Genomic DNA, 18,253 nt, shown 5'->3' with positions numbered 1-18,253 from the left:
GGTCTCCATCCACACACAGTCAAAATTCAGGAAGACAAATTTCTAGGTTCGCAGAATCAATGGGACTTGGATTGACTCCTACTTAGAGTAACCAGGGCAGGAAAACTAGAGCCCTTTTTATTTTCTTTTGCAGCTATGAGGAATAAAATGGAACAGTACATTATCTACAGCATTCGGTTTCTAGAGTAACGTCTGAATTTGGTGGCAGGCAAACAGCAATGATACTCCTCACCACCAATGACACTAGGCATAAAGGAAACGGCACCCACTCCTTCAGATTGTTTAGAAAATATCTCCCTACCATCTTGATGAAAAGTTTTGAAGTTTTAAATTAATTCACTTAAAAATTGATAAACAAAACACTTGACATTTATTCATTCATCTATTCATTCAACAAATGCTTACTGAGTACCTGTCCTGTGCCAGGTTATCTTTTAGGCACTAGGGATACACCAGAGTACCAAACAGACCAAGAGTTTCTTTTTTGCGTGTGTGACAGTATATACAGTGGCACAAACATGGCTCCATGCAGCCTTGATCTCCTGGGCTCAAGCAATCCTCCCACCTCAACCCCCCTAAGTAGCTAAGGCTACAGGCACGTGGCACCACCCCCAGCTAACTTTTGTATTTTTAGTAGAAACAGATTTTCACCATGTTACCCAGCCTGGTCTCTAACTCCTGACCTCAAGGGATCCGCCTGCCTTGGCCTCCCAAAGTGCTGGGATTACAGGTCTGAGCCACCGCACTCAGCCCAGACCAAGAGTTTTACCTTCATGAAGCTAATAGTCTACTGATAAAGATAAGAAGAGCAGGTTTTAATACATAATAAATGATGTCATTATTTTACATCATTTATTCAACAATGAGTATTATGCATTCATTCTTACATTTAAATAAACATGTCAATGTTACTTATGGATCAATAAAATTTAAAAACTAGGATATTTTATTTTAATTTAATATGTAGCCATTTTCTCAGCTATGCAATGTTGATAAAATATATATGAAAAGTGTGACATGCCTCATGTTTATTCAAACGTAAGAATACATAGATTCATATAAGCTGCACAAAACATAAAACATGCAGGCATTTTCCAATCTAGAAATAGTTAATTTGCTAACAACCTGTACATACTAATGATCACTACAGCTCCCATTTTCTCCAATCTTAATGCCTGTTTATTCCCAACTCTTTGGTTTGCACTTGCCCTTTGGTTCTTCTCTGCTGTCTGACTGTTCACCAACCATCCATTTATTCATTGCACAAATATGTACTAGGAGCCACTGGAGCGAGACCCTTTAGAACTCCTTCACTCTTGTCTCTCAGGACTAGGGCCTCTTGGAAGTTGAAAGAGAACCAAGACTCTTCTACTAATCGGGAACTCTCAAAATACTATTAAAAAGAATAAAGAAATGCCAGTTAACAGGGTTATTAAAATTTACTTTAAGGACTTGCATTTCACATACTAATTCTTTTAACAGACACCTTTGCAACGACAAAGGCAATGACTTTATATCTGGCCATATTTGAAAGAAATGTCAAAAATTCAAATTTATAAAGCCCTCTGTGAAATATGAGGCCCTATTCAAATGGCCCTCCTGGTCTTGTCTGTCACCCTTTCCTTCTTGGCTGCTGGCACCTTCCTATCTCATTGTCAAGGAGAAGCCATCACACTATCTCCACATCTGAGTATCTCTATCCCATTCTCCACCAGTTCGAGCTCTTAAAACCTCCAGGGAAGCTAGCCTCAGAAGGACAGAGGACCCTATATTTGGGCTTAGGAATCCTAAATGCCCCGGGGCTCAGAGCTGCTATTACTGGTATTTCACATTTATTTTAGGTTTTTTTTTTTTTTTTAAAAAAAAAGGAAGAAAATTTTTGTGGCTTGCCCATGAATTGCATAGCATTGTTCTAGGGAGAAATGCATTCTGACCTCAAACTCACCTAAAACTACAGACTTTTGAAACATGACGTATATGTTTAGGACATTACATGAGACCACACTTCTTCTCACACGTGATAACTATACTTCCTTTTTCTGTTTTTCTTTTCTTTTTTTTTTTTTTTTTGGGACAGAGTCTCAACTCTGTAGCCCAGGCTGGAGTGCAGTGGCGTGATCTCAGTTCACTGCAACCTCCGCCTCCCGGGTTCAAGCAATTTTCCTGCCTCAGCCTCCCGAGTAGCTGGGATTACAGGCACTCACCACCACACCTGGCTGATTTTTGTATTTTTAGTAGAGACAGGGTTTCTGCACGTTGGTCAGGCTGGTCTTGAACTCCTGACCTCAAGTGATCCGTCTGCCTGGGCCTCCCAAAGTGCTGAGATTACAGGCATGAGCCACCGCCCCCAGCCCTTTTTTTCCTTATGTGTTTTGCTTATATGTTTTTCCTACATATGGTAACTGTGATTCTTTTTTCATTCAACTTGCCCACAAATGTGATTTTATATATACTGTCATATATTTCTAACCTATATAAATAATGGAAAGTAAAAGATGTCCTTGAGTTTATAAGGTAAAAAATATTTCTGTGTGTAGCTACACATTGCACATTTTATATTGATTGTATGTCAGATTTCTACTACAGAAAGCAAATCATACTATTTAGCATGAGATCATCTTCATTTAGATACACCATAGGTCAAAACACAGATGTTTTGTCTTCATTGTTGCTCTGAGAAACTATGATTCCTACAAGAAACATTCCCTCCACCATCAGTAAAAGAAGATGCTATGAAAGAGGTCAAAGTATTTGACATCTAAATCAGAAGGTATTTTCTTTACTTCTGCCATATTTCTGTATGGTTACATGGGGATATATAAGCAAAACAGGTCTCAGTGAAATTGAATTGCTTTGTGGCAAATGTATTGAATAAATATACATTTATTGAGCAGCTACTATATTCAAAGCACTGTGGTAGGCCTGGAGATACAAAATAAACATGACTTGGTCTCTTCCTTAGAGGGGCTAACTCTTCATAAGACTTAAAAAACAAGAAATAGATCCAATGCACTCTTTTAAACTAATCACAAAAAATCAAGGAAAAGTAAAATAGACGCTTGTGAAAAGCCTCTTTGCAGAGTGAAATGGAATACTACATATTATGTAAGCATACCAATGAAAACATTATCAGTATATATAATGCTGGATGACAGCTATTTAAATATCCAAATTGAATGAACAAATGATGGCTTGCAATAGCCTCAACCTCCAGGGCTCAAGCAATTCTCCCCACTTTGGCCTCCCTAAGTGCTGGAATTACAGGCGTGAGCTATCCGTGCCTGCCCAGATGATCCATTTTTTGACTATGAAAGACATGAAGCCAACAAGAATCACATAGACATCATTATCACCACTGTTTTTTTTTTTTAATTTTTAATTTAGATGCCAGTGCCTCTACTTTTCTCTCTTTTTCTTCCCTTCCTTGCTTCTTTGTTGAACTTCTAATCTCCAGCTATGAGCTCAAAATACAAGGTATACACCAATGCAGATGTCCATGAGCACATGAAAGAAACAGAAAATCTACTATCACTTTCTTGATGCTTTACGAGGCAAACCCAATGAAACCATATTGCTCTGTAAAACAAAGTTGCTTACCATTTTCATATCATATTCCTATTTCAACTTTAAAGAATATAAACTAAACGTTTTCTTAGGGCAACTAAAAACTGCTCCACCAAAAAAAAAAAAAATCGCTAGGGCCGGGCACGGTGGCTTACACCTACAATCCCAGCACTTTGGGAAGCTGAAACCCCATCTCTACTAAAAATACAAAAATTAGCTGGGCATGGTGGTGCGTGCCTGTAGTCCCAGCCACTCAGGAGGCTGAGGCAGGAGAATCACTTAAACCGGGAGGCAGAGGTTGCAGTGAGCTGAGACAGCGCCACTGAACTCCAGCCTGGGCACAGACTCAGTCAGGCTGACTCACAGAGCAAGACTCAGAAAATAAATAAATAAATAAATAATCACTAAATAGTCTTTAATATTTCTTATATTTAGTACAGTACCTTCAATATTCATCCTCCTTAGAACTATCTTGAAATCCCTTAGCTGTATACATTTCTCATTAAGAGAGAAAAAATAATTTAATTTAGTAATTATTTAACTAAAAAATTTTTAAAGACATGGGAAAGTTATACTGCCATCTTGTGGTTAAAGTTTGATTACAGAAGCAAGCACTTCTGGCATTTCCCATTCATAAACCAAATCCACAACATAATATGTATCATACTTAAAAAATTTTCCTTACAGAAACAGTAGGGTTGAAGGAAAAAAATCCTGTTTAGAACTTACATTCAAGAAAAATTATTATTCATACATATACCCAATTTCTTATGTTAAAGGCCACTGAATTAAAACAAGAAATGGCATTTGAGTCTCAGATACATAAATAAAAAGTATGCGTTTGGCACTGTAGCTCCTGCTTAGAGATGTTTATAATTTATTATTACTATAATACATACCCTAGCCCTAAGAACTTTGAAAAACAAAATTATGGAATCTAGGAGTTTCAGGTAATCTCTAACATCTACATGAAATTATGACATTTATCCTAAGCTTATCAATGATTTCTATTTTATCCAGGGCTCTAATTCAAACTTTACAGCAAGAACCAACATAAAGACAATAAATATTATATAAATAAAAACGGTTTCTTCCATCCCCCTTTCTTACTCATATACACAAACCTATTTTTCCATACATACACAGGTATGAATCACAACTAAAAGAAAAATTAATTCCCAAAGTACAGTCTGTACTTTTCAAAGTGTAGAATTCTCTATGATCTATGCAAGGCAAAGATGCTTTGCAATAGTGGAATCTAATCAGAAGTTAACACACTTCTAGATCTAACTATATCTGCAGAAAGCTTTTCCTTTTAAAAAGAAAATAAAAAGGAAATCACCAAAATTATAGGAAGACAGCGCCATCTATAGGTCTGCACAAGTACAGAATAGTAATCTTAGATTCAGATATGAATGTCCACAGTGATAAACTAGCCAATCAAATGTGCTGCCCTAGGGCGACGCTCCGAAATAATGCTGCTCATTCTCAGATCTCTGGAGAGGATCTTGCAATTTACTCCAAAGTGCTTTAACCTACCTCTACAATCATTCCCCAAAATGATAGTGATAATAACAGCAATAGAAGCCTCAAGCAATCAGAACAAAAACTAATGTTTTTCACAATTGTATTATTCTGATTTGGCACACTTGATGGTCGATAAATATTGGTAACTTTTCAAGAAATATTAGCACACTGGTAGGTTCTCTCTCTCTCTCTCTCTTTCTCTTTCATTCTGCAAAATTATTTTGGGCCATGGTTCTATTTTAGGTGCCATCCAATTCTATTTAATTCTATTGAATTTCATTCTCCCTTCTCCAAAGAGGAGGCTATATGTTCTCCCTACAGTAGTCTATTCTAGTTTTTACAGACATTAAATTACATGCGACTTAAGATTCCCTCCTTTTTCAGACAGGCCCCTCTTGTCCACTCTTGGGTTGCTCTCACTGTACTGAGTCACACCACTATCTTATTGGTTGTGTGCGAATTCGGTTAACAATACATGAGGGTGGAGGCTTGGCCCACTTCCTGACCAATTGCCTGTAGCATCTGACCGAAAAAAAGATGCCGCATTAATGCTGACAGAGCCCCTGCTGGTTAATATGGAGAATTTCATACTTAAGCTATGGCTGGCATTTAAAAATCTGCAAAAACAAGAAATAGACTTTTTTACAAGGGCAGACCCTGCTTGTTCGTTAACACTCAAGTTCAAGAAAAAGCTGTGGTATTTAACATAATTAGAGAGAAAAAGAAGCCTTATGGGGGCAATACTTGAAGGGGCTGCTTACCTGATTTCTCATTCTGCACACTAAGAGGCAGGGTGGAGTAATGCATGAGAGCTCAAACTTTGAAAGCAAAGAGCAGAGTTTGAGTCTGTGTCTGTCATCAGCCTTGAACAAGATATTTAATTTCTCTGAGCTTCACTTTCCTCATCTTCAAGAAATTACAAATTGGCTCATGCCTGGAATCCCAGCACTTTGGGAGGTCAAGGCAGGCAGATCACTTGAGGTCAGGAGTTCGAGACGAGAATGGCCAACATGGTGAAACCCTGTCTCTACTAAAAATACAAATATTAGCTGGGCAGGGTGTCAAGTGCCTGTAATCCCAGCTACTTGGGAGGCTGAGGCAAGAGAAACGCTTGAACCCAGGAGAAGGGGGTTGCAGTGAGCCGAGGTCACTTCACTGCACTCCAGTGTGGGCGACAGAGAGAAACTCCATCTCAAAAATAATGATAATAATAGAGATTATTTAAGCAAAGTAAGATGCTTTGCACATAGTAAGCATTCAGTAAATGTTAGCACTCAAAAGATAAGATTTATCTTACTTTTAAAAATCTCATCATACTTATTGACTATGATAGTTAGGGAGGATCTACACAACCCAAACAAATATCCCAGGAAGTTCATTGTGACTTCTAAAGATGACAAAAAGACTGAATGAAAAGACTGAACTCAAAATAGAAATGGTACAAAGAAGAGAAAATGATGTTTGTTTGAAGGTCTGACATTAGTTTCAAATCTATCTCTGAAACATCTTTGAAAATCATTAGAGTCCATTGACTCTCAATTTCATTTTCTTTCAATTTTTTTTTTTTTTTTTTGACAGAGTCTCGCTCTCTCACCCAGACTGGAGCGCAGTGGCACAATCTCGGCTCACTGCAACCTCCGCCTCACCGGTTCAAGCAATTTTCCTGCTTCAGCCTCCTGACTAGCTGGGACTACAGGCACCTGCCACCATGCCCAGTTAATTTCATTTTATTTCTGCTATATACCTTAAAAATGTGAGCCTGCAGAGCGCGGAGAAGTCAGAAACACAGTTCTGGAAGTCACCTGCAAATAGACAACACTGAAGCCAAAGAGTGGATGGGTTTGTCTGGGGAGTTAGAAAGTGTAAAGCACAAGAAGAAAAAAACTAAATAAAATGAATTAAAAATAAATTTTAAAAAGATTGTGTAAACAAAGAACTTAGAAACATGTAGAATACGGATTTTTGAGGAAAGGGAAAGTGGAGACAATAGAAGACTAATCAAATAGGGGAGAAAGGTTCAAGATGGTTGAGTAGGATTTTCTGGCTCTACTTAGAAGAACTGGAAGAGTGTATAGACAGTCACACTTCAAATACGTTATCCAAGACGGAATGCTGATGCTCAACACAGAAGAGACAGGAAATACCAAAAGTGGGGAAGGAAGAAAACAGGCAGCATCCCCGGACAGGATTGGCTAGGAGCTGGGAGTGACTTCCTAACATGAGGAAAGGGTGAGTGACAGACTTCCAGCAGCCCACATCCTTACCATCAGGTCATGCAATACTAGCCACAGGAGAGCCCCTTGACCAACCCAAGCCCTGAACCTAACATAGGAAGTTGATGGGAGACCAAGGGACAGGGCTGCTCCAGGGAGGGAGCTCCCACACCATTTATAAGACCTAAGAAGCTACAGGAAGGTGCCATTTTCAAAGCTAGCCTCTCATAAACTGCACACTGTCCTTCAGGCCAGCAGCACCAAGACTGAGACATAACAAAAGCTCAAGCTATCCCTGCTGGAATGTGGAGTATGATGGGAGCATTCCCACAGCCAGGGATAAGAAGCAAGCAAGACATGAGCTGCAGCAGCCAGTGCCAGGAAGCGGGTGCTGTCAGGACAGGGACTGGCATGTGAGTGAGCAGAATAAGTTGCTGGTGGGACTTGGTTGTGAGCTGGGTGAGTGCTCCTACAGCTGGGGTGGAGGAACAAGCTAAGCATCAGCTACCACTGCCAGGGTAAGGGGTGAACCCCCCAGGACTGGGGCTAGAAAGAAACGTGCATTCCCTACCCACTGGCCCATGCTGCTGCCACAAAGAGAGCAGCTCCCTCTCCAGTGGTGGGGCCTCAGCATGGCTGCTACTGTCTCTAACACAAGCACTTAGCCTAAGGCCTAAGGATCATCCTGCCCACCACAGCTGGTGCCTGCTCTCACCACTGAAGGGCCTGAGCACAAGCCCCCTGAGCCTAGTTTCGCTCCTTCACTTCTCCCACCTTAACAGAGCACATAGCCCAGGGTCTCAACTGCTATCTGCTCAGCTGACCTATCTGCAAGCACCACCTGCAGGACTGGAGACTTCCCCACCCAGCACATCACATCTACTGTCAACATGAACACACACCACTCAGGACCCAGAGAATCATCCCACTACTGCTTCTGCCATCATCCATGCTATACTGGCTGCCAGGTGATTGAAAACATACTCTATGACCCAGTCTACTGCTGCCACTATCAGCATCTGAGCAAGCCACCTGGAGGCCCCAAAATCAGACTTCTAGTAACCACAAGTACAGGTGGCAGCATACATCACCCTGGGGCACAAAGATAGGGACACTCAACCCACCATTGTCATCACTGGGGCCTGGAGACTGGGCCACCTGGCATCTTAGTCCCCAAGCAGAACATCACCACAGACTCCACTAATAATTGCACCCCAACCCACACAGATATCACTAATCCTGTTTAGAGCCAAAGAAATCATACAAAGACTACACTGCTGCATGCACTCCGAATTAAAAGCCAAAGTACCCTACCCAACAAACGCTAAAGCTAGGTCTTCTGGAAGAAGTCCTCTCCTACAAAAGTAAGTTCAAAAATAGGAAGTCATGATTGTTACACCAGATGTGCAGATATCAACATAAAGACACAGGAAACATTAAAAAAATCAAATAAATATGACTCTCCAAAGGAACACAATAATTCTCCAGTGACAGATCTTAATCAAAAAGACATTTTCAAAATCCCAGCATAACGCAAAATATTGATTTTAAAGAAACTCAGTACAAAGACGTCAGAAAAACAATTCAAGATATGAGTGAAAATTTTACTAAAAGATAGATTTTTTTTTTTTTTTTTTAAGTCGGAGTTTCACTCTTGTTGCCCAGGCTGGAGTGCGATAGCACGATCTCGGCTCACTGTAACCTTCACCTCCCCACTTCAAGCGATTCTCCTGCCTCAGCCTACCGAGTAGCTGGGATTACAGGCATGCACCACCACACCCAGCTAATTTTGTATTTTTAGAAGAGACAGGGTTTCTCCATGTTGGTCAGGCTGATCTCAAACTCCCAACCTCAGGTGATCCACCTACCTCAGCCTCCCAAAGTGCTGGGATTACAAGTGTGAGGCACCACGCCTGGCCGATATTTTTTTTAAAAAAACAAATAGAAATTCTGGACCTGTAGAATTCATTGAAAGAAATAAAAAATACATTTGAAAGCATCGACAATAGAGTAGATCAGGCAGAAGAAAAAATCTCAGAACTAAAAGACAGTTCTTTTTTTTTTTAAGATAGAGTTTCACTCTGTTGCCCAGGCTGGAGTGCAGTGGCACGATCTCAGCTCACTGCAACCTCCACTTCCCAGATTCCAGCAAACCTCCTACCTCAGCCTCCCAAGTAGCTGGACTACAGGTGTGTGCCACCATGCCTGGCTAATTTTTATATTTTTGAAGAGACTGGGTTTTACCTTGTTGGCTGGGCCCTCAGATGATCTGCCTGCCTTAGCCTCCCAAAGGGCTGGGATTACAGACGTGAGCCACTGTGCCCAGATAAAAGACAGTTCTTTTGAAATAAGCTAGTCAGACAAAGGAAAAGAATCAAAAAGAATAAGCAAAGGCTTCATGACATTTGGGGCAACATACAGTAAGTGAATTTATAAACTATCAGTATCCTAGAGGACAAAGAAACAAAGAAACGATTAGAAAACTTATTTAACAAAATAAAATAAGTCTAGCAGGAGATATAAGTCTAGCAAGAGGATATTCAGATACAGTTGGCTCAACAATACCTAGGAAGATACAATGCCAAAAAGTTTTCACAGCACATTATAATCAGACTGTCTAAAGTCAAAGATAAAAAGATAATTCTAAAAATAACAAGAGAAAATCATCTAGTCATCTATAAAGAAAACTCCATCAAACTAACAGTGAATTTCTTAGCTGAAAACTTATAGGCCAGAAGAGAATGCCATGATATAGTGATAGTGGCAAGAGAAAAACAAAACAAAACCCAGAAACTTTCACCCTAGAATACTACACCCAGCAAAATTATAGCAAAGTTTTTCTTCCTAAATAAAGGAGAAATAAAGGCATTCCCAGACAAGCAAATGCTGAAGGAATTTATTACCATTAGACTGGACCTAGAAGAAATGGTCAAGGGAGTCCTAAAACTAGAATAGAAAAGATTATTAGATTTACCATCACAAAAATACACAAAAGTAGCCCAGGCCTGGTGGTTCGTGCCTGTAATCCTAGCACTTTGGGAGGCTGAGATGAGCCGTCCACCTCAGGTCAGGAGTTTCAGACCAGCCTGGCCAATATGACGAAACCCCATCTCTACTAAAAATACAAAAATTAGCTGAGCATGGTGGTGTATGCCTGTAATCCCAGCTATTCAGGAGGCTGAGGCAGGAGAATCGCTTGAACCCAGGAGGCAGAGGTTGCAGTGAGCTGAGATTGCACTACTGCACTCCAGCCTGGGTGACAGAGTGAGACTCCATCTCAAAAAAAAAAAAAAAAAAAAAACACGAAAGTATCAAACTCACTAGTAAAGCAATCACAGAAAGGAGGAAGAGAAAAGAATTAAATGGTATTACTAGAGAAATTCACCAAACCGCAATGACAAATAATAAAAGATTCACAGGTTCTAAAGATTGGGAAAATAAAATTAATTAATTAAAATAATAAGAGAAAAAGAAAGGAACAAAGAGTATACAAAGCAAACAGAAAACAATTAATATGACAGGAACAAAGCCTCACATATCAATAATATCAATAATAATCTTGAACATAAACATTAAATAATCCACATAAATGATACAGAACGGCTAAACAGATTTTTTAAAGCCTATCTTCCAACTATATACTGCTTACAAGAAACTCAACTTATCAATAAAACACACATAGACTAAAAGTAAAGGAATAGGAAAAGACACTCCAAACAAACAGAAAGCAAAAGTGAGCAGGAGTAGCTACAATTATATCAGCTAAAACAGTCTTTAAGTCAAGAAGAGTAAAAGAAAGACAAAGATGGTCATTATGTAATGATAAAGGGATCAATCCAACAAGAGGATATAACAATTCTAAATATATGTGCACTCTATACTGAAGCACCCAGATTCATCAAGCAAATAAGACTAGATCTAAAGAGAGAGATAGACTCCAACACAATAACAGTGGAAGACTTCAACACTCCACTTTCATCACTAGACAGATCATCTACACAAAATACCAACAAAGAAATATTGAATTTAAACTGCACATTAGATCAAATGGACCTAACACATATTTACAAAACATATCCAACAAGTGCTGAATATACATTCTTTTCAGCCACACATGGCACATTCTCCAGGATAGACCGTATGTTACACCACAAAACAAGTCACAACAAATTTTTAAAAATAAAATCATATCCCGCCCAGCGCGGTGGCTCATGCTTGTAATCCCGCACTTTGGGAGGCCAAGGCAGGTAGATTGCTTAGGGCCAGGAGTTTGAGACCAACCTGGCCAACGTAGGGAAACCTATCTCTACTAAAAACACGCAAAAAAATTAACTGGGCATGGTGTTGCATGCCTGTAATCCCAGCTTCTTGGGAGGCTGAGGCACGAGAATTGCTTGAACCCAGAAAAACAAAGGTTGCAGTGAGCCAAGATAGTGCCACTGCACTCCAGCCTGGGTGACAGAGCAAGACTCTGACTCAAAAAAGAAAAAAAAAAACATATCAAGTATCTTCTCAGACCACAATGGAATAAAATTAGAAATCAATAGTAAGAGGAACTTTTGAAACTATTCAAATACATGGAAGCTGAACAACATGTTCTTGAATGACCACTTGGGTCAATGAATAAGTAAGATGGAAACGGAAGAATTCCTTGAAGCAAATGAAAATGGAAACACAACGTACCAAAACCCACGGGACACAGCAAAAGCAATGCTAAGAGGGAAGCTTATAGCACTGAAAAACTACAGCAAAAAAAGCAGAAAGACTACAAGTTGACAATTTAACAGTGCATCTCAAGGAACTAGAAAAGTAAGAAGAAACTAAACCCAAAATTGGCAGAAGAAAAGAAATAATAAAAAACAGAACAGAACTAAACGAAATAGAGACTAAGAAAACAATATAAAGGATAAACAAAACAAAAAGTTGGCTATTCAAAGGATAAATAAAATTGATAAACCACTTAGCTGGACTAACAAAGAAGAGAGAAGATCCAAATATACAAATCAAAAATCAAAAATGAAACATTACAACTGATACAACAGAAATATCAAAGATCATCAGGGACTGTAAATAAATAAACGGTGAGAAATTGGAAAACTAGAGGAAATTGATAAATTCCTTTAAACATACAACCTACAAAGATTGGATCAAGAAAAGATAGAAAACATGAACAGAACAATAACAAGTAGCAAGATTGAATCAGTAATAAAAAGTCTCCCAACAACAACAATGACAAAAAGGACCTGCTGAATTCACAGTCATATTCTACCAAACATACAAAGAAAAACTAATACAAATTCTCCTGAAACTATTGCAAAAAACTGAAGAGGAGGTAATTCTCCCTATCATTCTATGAGGCCAGTATCACCCTGATACCAAAACCAGAAAAGAACAGAACAAAAAGAGAAAACTACAAGCCAATGTCCCTAGTGAACATAGATATAAAAATCCTCAACAAAATACAAGCAAACTGAAACCAACAGCATATCAAAAAGATAATACACCATTATCAAACAGGATTTATTACAGGGATGCAAGAATAGTTCAACATATGCAAATCAATGATTGAGCTCTATCACATCAACAGAAGGAAGGACAAAAACCATATGATCATCTCAATAGATGCAGAAAGAGCATTTTATAAAATTCACCATACTTTCTTGATAAAAATTCTTAATAACCAGGCATAGAAGGAACATACCTCAAAAAAATAAAGGTCATGTATGACAAACTCATAGCTAGTATCATACTGAATAGCAGAAAGTTAAAAGCCCTTCCTCTAAGAACCAGAACACTGGTTCTGGATGCCCACTTTTACAACTCCTATCCAACATAGTACTGGAAGTCCTAGCCAAAGCAATCAGCCAAGAGAAAGAAATAAAAGGCATTCAGATTGGAAAAGAGGAAGTCACAGTGTCCCTATTTTCTGATGAGATAATCTTGTATCTAGAAAAAAACTTAAAGATTCCACCAAAGAACTGTTAGATTTGATAAATAAATGTACTAAACTTTCAGGATACAAAACCAACATACAAAAATCAGTAGCATTTCTGTACACTAATAGTTATCTAGCCAAGAAAGAAATCAAGAAGGCAATCCCATTTACAATAGCTATAAAACATATAAAATACCTGGAAGTAAACATAATTAAAGAGGTAGATAAAAGATCTATACAAGGAAAACTACCAAACACTGTAAAAGAAATTAAAGATGACACAAACAAATGGAAAAAAAATCCTATGCTCATGGATGAGAAGAATTAATAACAATAAAATGACAACATTGCCCAAAGCAATCTACAGATTCAATGCAATCCCTATCAAGAATTTGGCTTCACGGGCACCGTATTGGGCAGGGGTCTGGGGAGCGCGGTAGCCATGGCCGGCCATCTCGTGCTCAACAACGGCGCCAAGATGCCCATCCTGGGGTTGGGTACCTGGAAGTCCCCTCCAGGGCAGGTGACTGAGGCCGTGAAGGTGGCCATTGACATTGGGTACCGCCACATCGACTGTGCCCATGTGTACCAGAATGAGAATGAGGTGGGGGTGGCCATTCAGGAGAAGCTCAGGGAGCAGGTGGTGAAGCGTGAAGAGCTCTTCATTGTCAGCAAGCTGTGGTGCACGTACCATGAGAAGGGCCTGGTGAAAGGAGCCTGCCAGAAGACACTCAGTGACCTGAAGCTGGACTACCTGGACCTCTACCTTATTCACTGGCCGACTGGCTTTAAGCCTGGGAAGGAATTTTTTCCATTGGATGAGTCAGGCAATGTGGTTCCCAGTGACACCAACATTCTGGACACGTGGGTGGCCATGGAAGAGCTGGCGGACAAAGGGCTGGTGAAAGCTATTGGCATCTCCAACTTCAACCATCTCCAGGTGGAGACGATCTTAAACAAACCTGGCTTAAAGTATAAGCCTGCAGTTAACCAGATTGAGTGCCACCCATACCTCACGCAGGAGAAGTTAATCCAGTATTGCCAGTCCAAAGGCATCGTGGTGACCGCCTACAGCCCCCTTGGCTCTCCTGACAGGCCCTGGGCCAAGCCCGAGGACCCTTCCCTCCTGGAGGATCCCAGAATCAAGGCAATCGCAGCCAAGCACAATAAAACTACAGCCCAGGTCCTGATCCAGTTCCCCATGCAGAGGAACTTGGTGGTGATCCCCAAGTCTGTAACACCAGAACGCATTGCTGAGAACTTTAAGGTCTTTGACTTTGAACTGAGCAGCCAGGATATGACCACCTTACTCAGCTACAACAGGAACTGGAGGGTCTGTGCCTTGTTGAGCTGTACCTCCCACAAGGATTACCCCTTCCATGAAGAGTTTTGAAGCTGTGGATGCCTGCTCGTCCCTAAGTGACCTATACCTGTGTTTCCTGCCTCATTCTTTTCCTTGCAAATGCAGTATGGCCTGTGTCACTCAGCAGTAGGACAGCAACCTGTAGAGTGGCCAGCGAGGGCGTGTCTAGCTTGATGTTGGATCTCAAGAGCCCTGTCAGTAGAGTAGGAGTCTCTTCCAGTTTGCTTTGCCCTTCTTTCTACCCTGCTGGGGAAAGTACAACCTGAATACCCTTTTCTGACCAAAGAGAAGCAAAATCTACCAGGTTAAAATAGTGCCACTAACAGTTGAGTTTTGACTGCTTGGAACTGTAATTCTTTCAGCAAGACTTCTCTTTGCCTCAAATAAAAAGTGCTTTTGAGAAAGAAAAAAAAAAAAAAAGAATTTGGCTTCACAGAATAGGAAAAAAATCTTAAAATCCATAGGGAATCAAAAAAGCGGCAAAATAGCCAAAGCAATCCTGAGCAAAAAAAACAAAGCTGAGGCATCACATTACCTGATTTCAAAATACAATACAAGGCTACAGTAACCAAAACAGTATGGTATTGGTATAAAAAGAGACATATAGACAAATGGAACAGAACAGACAAACTAGGAATAAATCCACATATTTACAGCCAACTGATCTTTGACAAAGCTGACAAGAGGCTCTGGGTGGGGAAAGAATACCCTCTTCAAAAAATGGTACTAGGAAAATTGGATAACCACATGGAGAAGAATGAAATGAACCCTTTTCTCTCACAATATACAAAAATCAACTCAAAATGGATTAAACACTTAAATATACGACCCAAAACTATAAAAATACTAGAAGAAAACCTAGGGAAAACTTTCCTGGACATTGGTTTCGGCAGGGAGTTTATGACTAATACCTCAAAAGTACAGGCAACAAAAACAAAAATAGACAAATAGGACTTAAACTAAAAAGCTTCTGCATAGCAAAAGAAATAATCAACAGTGAAGAGACAACATGTTGAATGAGACAAAATATTTGCAAACTATTCATCCAACAGGCAACTAATATCCAGAATATAAAAGAAACTCAAACAACTCAAAAGGACAAAGATAAATAATGTCATTAAAAAGCAGGCAAAGTACATGAATAGACATTTCTCAAAAGAAGACACACAAATACATATATGAAAAAATGGTTGGCACCACTAATCATCAGAGAAATGCAAATCAAAACCACAATGAGATATCATCTCACCCTAGTTAGAATGGTTATTATTAAAACGACAAAATTAACAGATGTTGTTGAGGGTGCAAAGCAAAAAGAACTTACATTCTGTTGATGAGAATGTAAACTAGTATAGCCACTATGGAAACCATACAGAGATTTCACACACAAAAAAAGACTAATAATAGAATTACCACTCGATCCAGCAATTCCACTACTGGGTATCTACCAAAGAAAGTGAAATCCACATATCAAAGTGATAGCTGCACTTGCATATTTATTGCAGCACTATTCACTATAGCAAACACATGGAATCAACCAAAATGCCCATGAAAAGATGATTGGATAAAGAAAATGTGGTATTTATAGACAAGGAAATACTATTTGGCCATTAAAAAATATTAAAATCATGTCATTTGCAGTAACATGAATGAAACTGGAGGTCATTATCTTAAGAGAAATAAGCCAGTCACAAAAAGCCAAATATTGCGTGTTCTCACTTATACGTGGGAGCTAAAACATTTGAACGCATGGAAGTAGAGTAGAAAAATAGATAACAGAGGCTGGGAAGGGTGAGCGAGGCGGGAGGGCAAGGATAAAGAGAAGTAGGTTAAAGAGTACAAAGATACAGTGAGATAGTAGAAATAAATTCAGGCTGGGTGCAGTGGCTCACGCCTGTAATCCCAGCACTTTGGGAGGCTGAAGTGGGCAGATCACTTGAGGTCAGGAGTTTGAGACCAGCCTGGCCAACATGGTGAAACCCTGTCTCTACTAAAAATACAAAAGTTAGCTGGGCCTGGTAGCACGTGCCTGCAATCCCAACTACTCAGGAGGCTGAGGCAGGAAAATCGCTTGAACCCAGGAGGCAGAGGTTGCAGTGAGCAGAGATCATGCCACTGCACTCCAGCCTGAGCAACAGAGTGAGATGTCATCTCAGAGAAAGAAAGAAGGAGGAGGAGGAGGAGGAGAAAGAGAAAGGGGGTGGGGAAAAGGAGGGGGGAGGTGGAGGGGGGCAGGGGGAGGAGGAATAGAAATAAATTCAATGTCTCATAGCAGAGTAGGATGACTATACTTAAAATGTATTATATTTGAGTAATAGACACCCTAAATATCCTGAGTTGATCACTATTCATTACATACATGTAAAAAATTTCTCATATATTCCGTAAGTTTGCACAAACGAAAAAAGAGTCACCAGATAAAAAGGGGGTAAAAATCAATTACACAGACAACTTTAAAGGGAAAAACTGCTCAGTGACGTGAAATTCTGCAAAGATTAGATAAAATTAGGAATGAAAAACGGCAGTTAACAGTTTCGGCATAAAGGTAAACACGGATATGCCAATTATAGCAGGTGGAAGACTGAGTGAGGAACTTTTCAGAAAGGTTGACCATGAAAGGAGGAACACAGGACCATTGCTTGAGATATGGGCTGTAAATCTGAGAAACACAATATGAGAAAAATACCATAGAATGTCTGTTATGGGTTGGTCCCAGAAAAAGATATGTTGAAGTTTTAACTCCTGGTACCTGTGAATGTGACTTTATTTGGAAATAGGATCTTTTTTTTTTTTTTTTGAGATGGAGTCTCGCTCTCTCACCCAGGCTGGAGTGCAGTGGCGCGATCTCGGCTCGCTGCAAGAAGCTCCGCCTCCCAGGTTCACGCCATTCTCCTGCCTCAGCCTCTCCGAGTAGCTGGGACTACAGGCGCCCGCCACCACGCCCGGCTAATTTTTTTATACTTTTCGTAGAGACGGGGTTTCACCGTGGTCTCGATCTCCTGACCTCGTGATCCGCCCGCCTCGGCCTCCCAAAGTGCTGGGATTACAAGCGTGAGCCACCGCGCCCGGCCTGGAAATAGGATCTTTAAGGATGTAATCAAGTTAAAATATGGTCATATTAGATTACAGTGAACCCTAATCCAATGACTGGTGTCCTTCTAAGAAGAAGGACACAAAGATAGAGACAGATAGGGAGAGAATGGCCAGGCGCGGTGGCTCACGCCTGTAATCCCAGCGCTTTGGGTGGCCGAGGCGGGAGAATCACGAGGTCAGGAGACCCAGCCCATCCTGGCTAACATGGTGAAACCCCATCTGTACTAAAAAAAAATACAAAAAATTAGCCGGGCGTGGTGGGGGCCACCTGTAGTCCCAGCTACTCGGGAGGCTGTGGCAGGAGAATGGTGTGAACCCGGGAGGTGGAGCTTGCAGTGAGCCGAGATAGCCCCAATGCACTCCAGCCTGGGCGACAGAGGGAGACTCCATCTCAAAAAAAAAAAAAAAAAGAAAGAAAGAAATCTAATATTAAAAAAATAAAAATAAAAAAGATAGGGAGTGAACACCAAGTAAAGAGGGAGGCAGAGATTGGAGTAATGTGTCCACAAGCCAAGGAATATCAAGCATTGCTGGCAACTGCCAGAAGCTAGGAGAGAG

The 18,253-nt window shown here is 40.2% G+C and overlaps 2 protein-coding genes across 3 annotated transcripts in view; one reads left to right on the top strand and one right to left on the bottom strand.

The window, feature by feature from the left end:
• The window catches only part of SLC25A21 (solute carrier family 25 member 21), a 516,179-nt gene that overhangs the window by 488,410 nt on the left and 9,516 nt on the right, over positions 1-18,253 (bottom strand). The window lies entirely within an intron of this gene.
• Positions 13,650-14,963, top strand: LOC129489195 (aldo-keto reductase family 1 member B1-like). The gene has a single exon (XM_055291499.2). The coding sequence runs from the start codon at positions 13,682-13,684 to the stop codon at positions 14,630-14,632; it is 951 nt and encodes a 316-aa protein (XP_055147474.1). The 5' UTR covers positions 13,650-13,681; the 3' UTR covers positions 14,633-14,963.

The sequence above is a fragment of the Symphalangus syndactylus genome, chromosome 9 (assembly GCF_028878055.3).
Source record: "Symphalangus syndactylus isolate Jambi chromosome 9, NHGRI_mSymSyn1-v2.1_pri, whole genome shotgun sequence".
Classification (NCBI taxonomy): domain Eukaryota; kingdom Metazoa; phylum Chordata; class Mammalia; order Primates; family Hylobatidae; genus Symphalangus; species Symphalangus syndactylus.
Note: the sequence above shows the minus strand (reverse complement) of the source record. Positions and strands in the feature narration are given on the sequence as shown.

What these genes read in the sequence shown, in the direction of transcription:
- LOC129489195 (XM_055291499.2), top strand. Translation starts at nt 13,682, where the DNA reads ATGGCCGGCCATCTCGTGCTCAACAACGGCGCCAAGATGCCCATCCTG.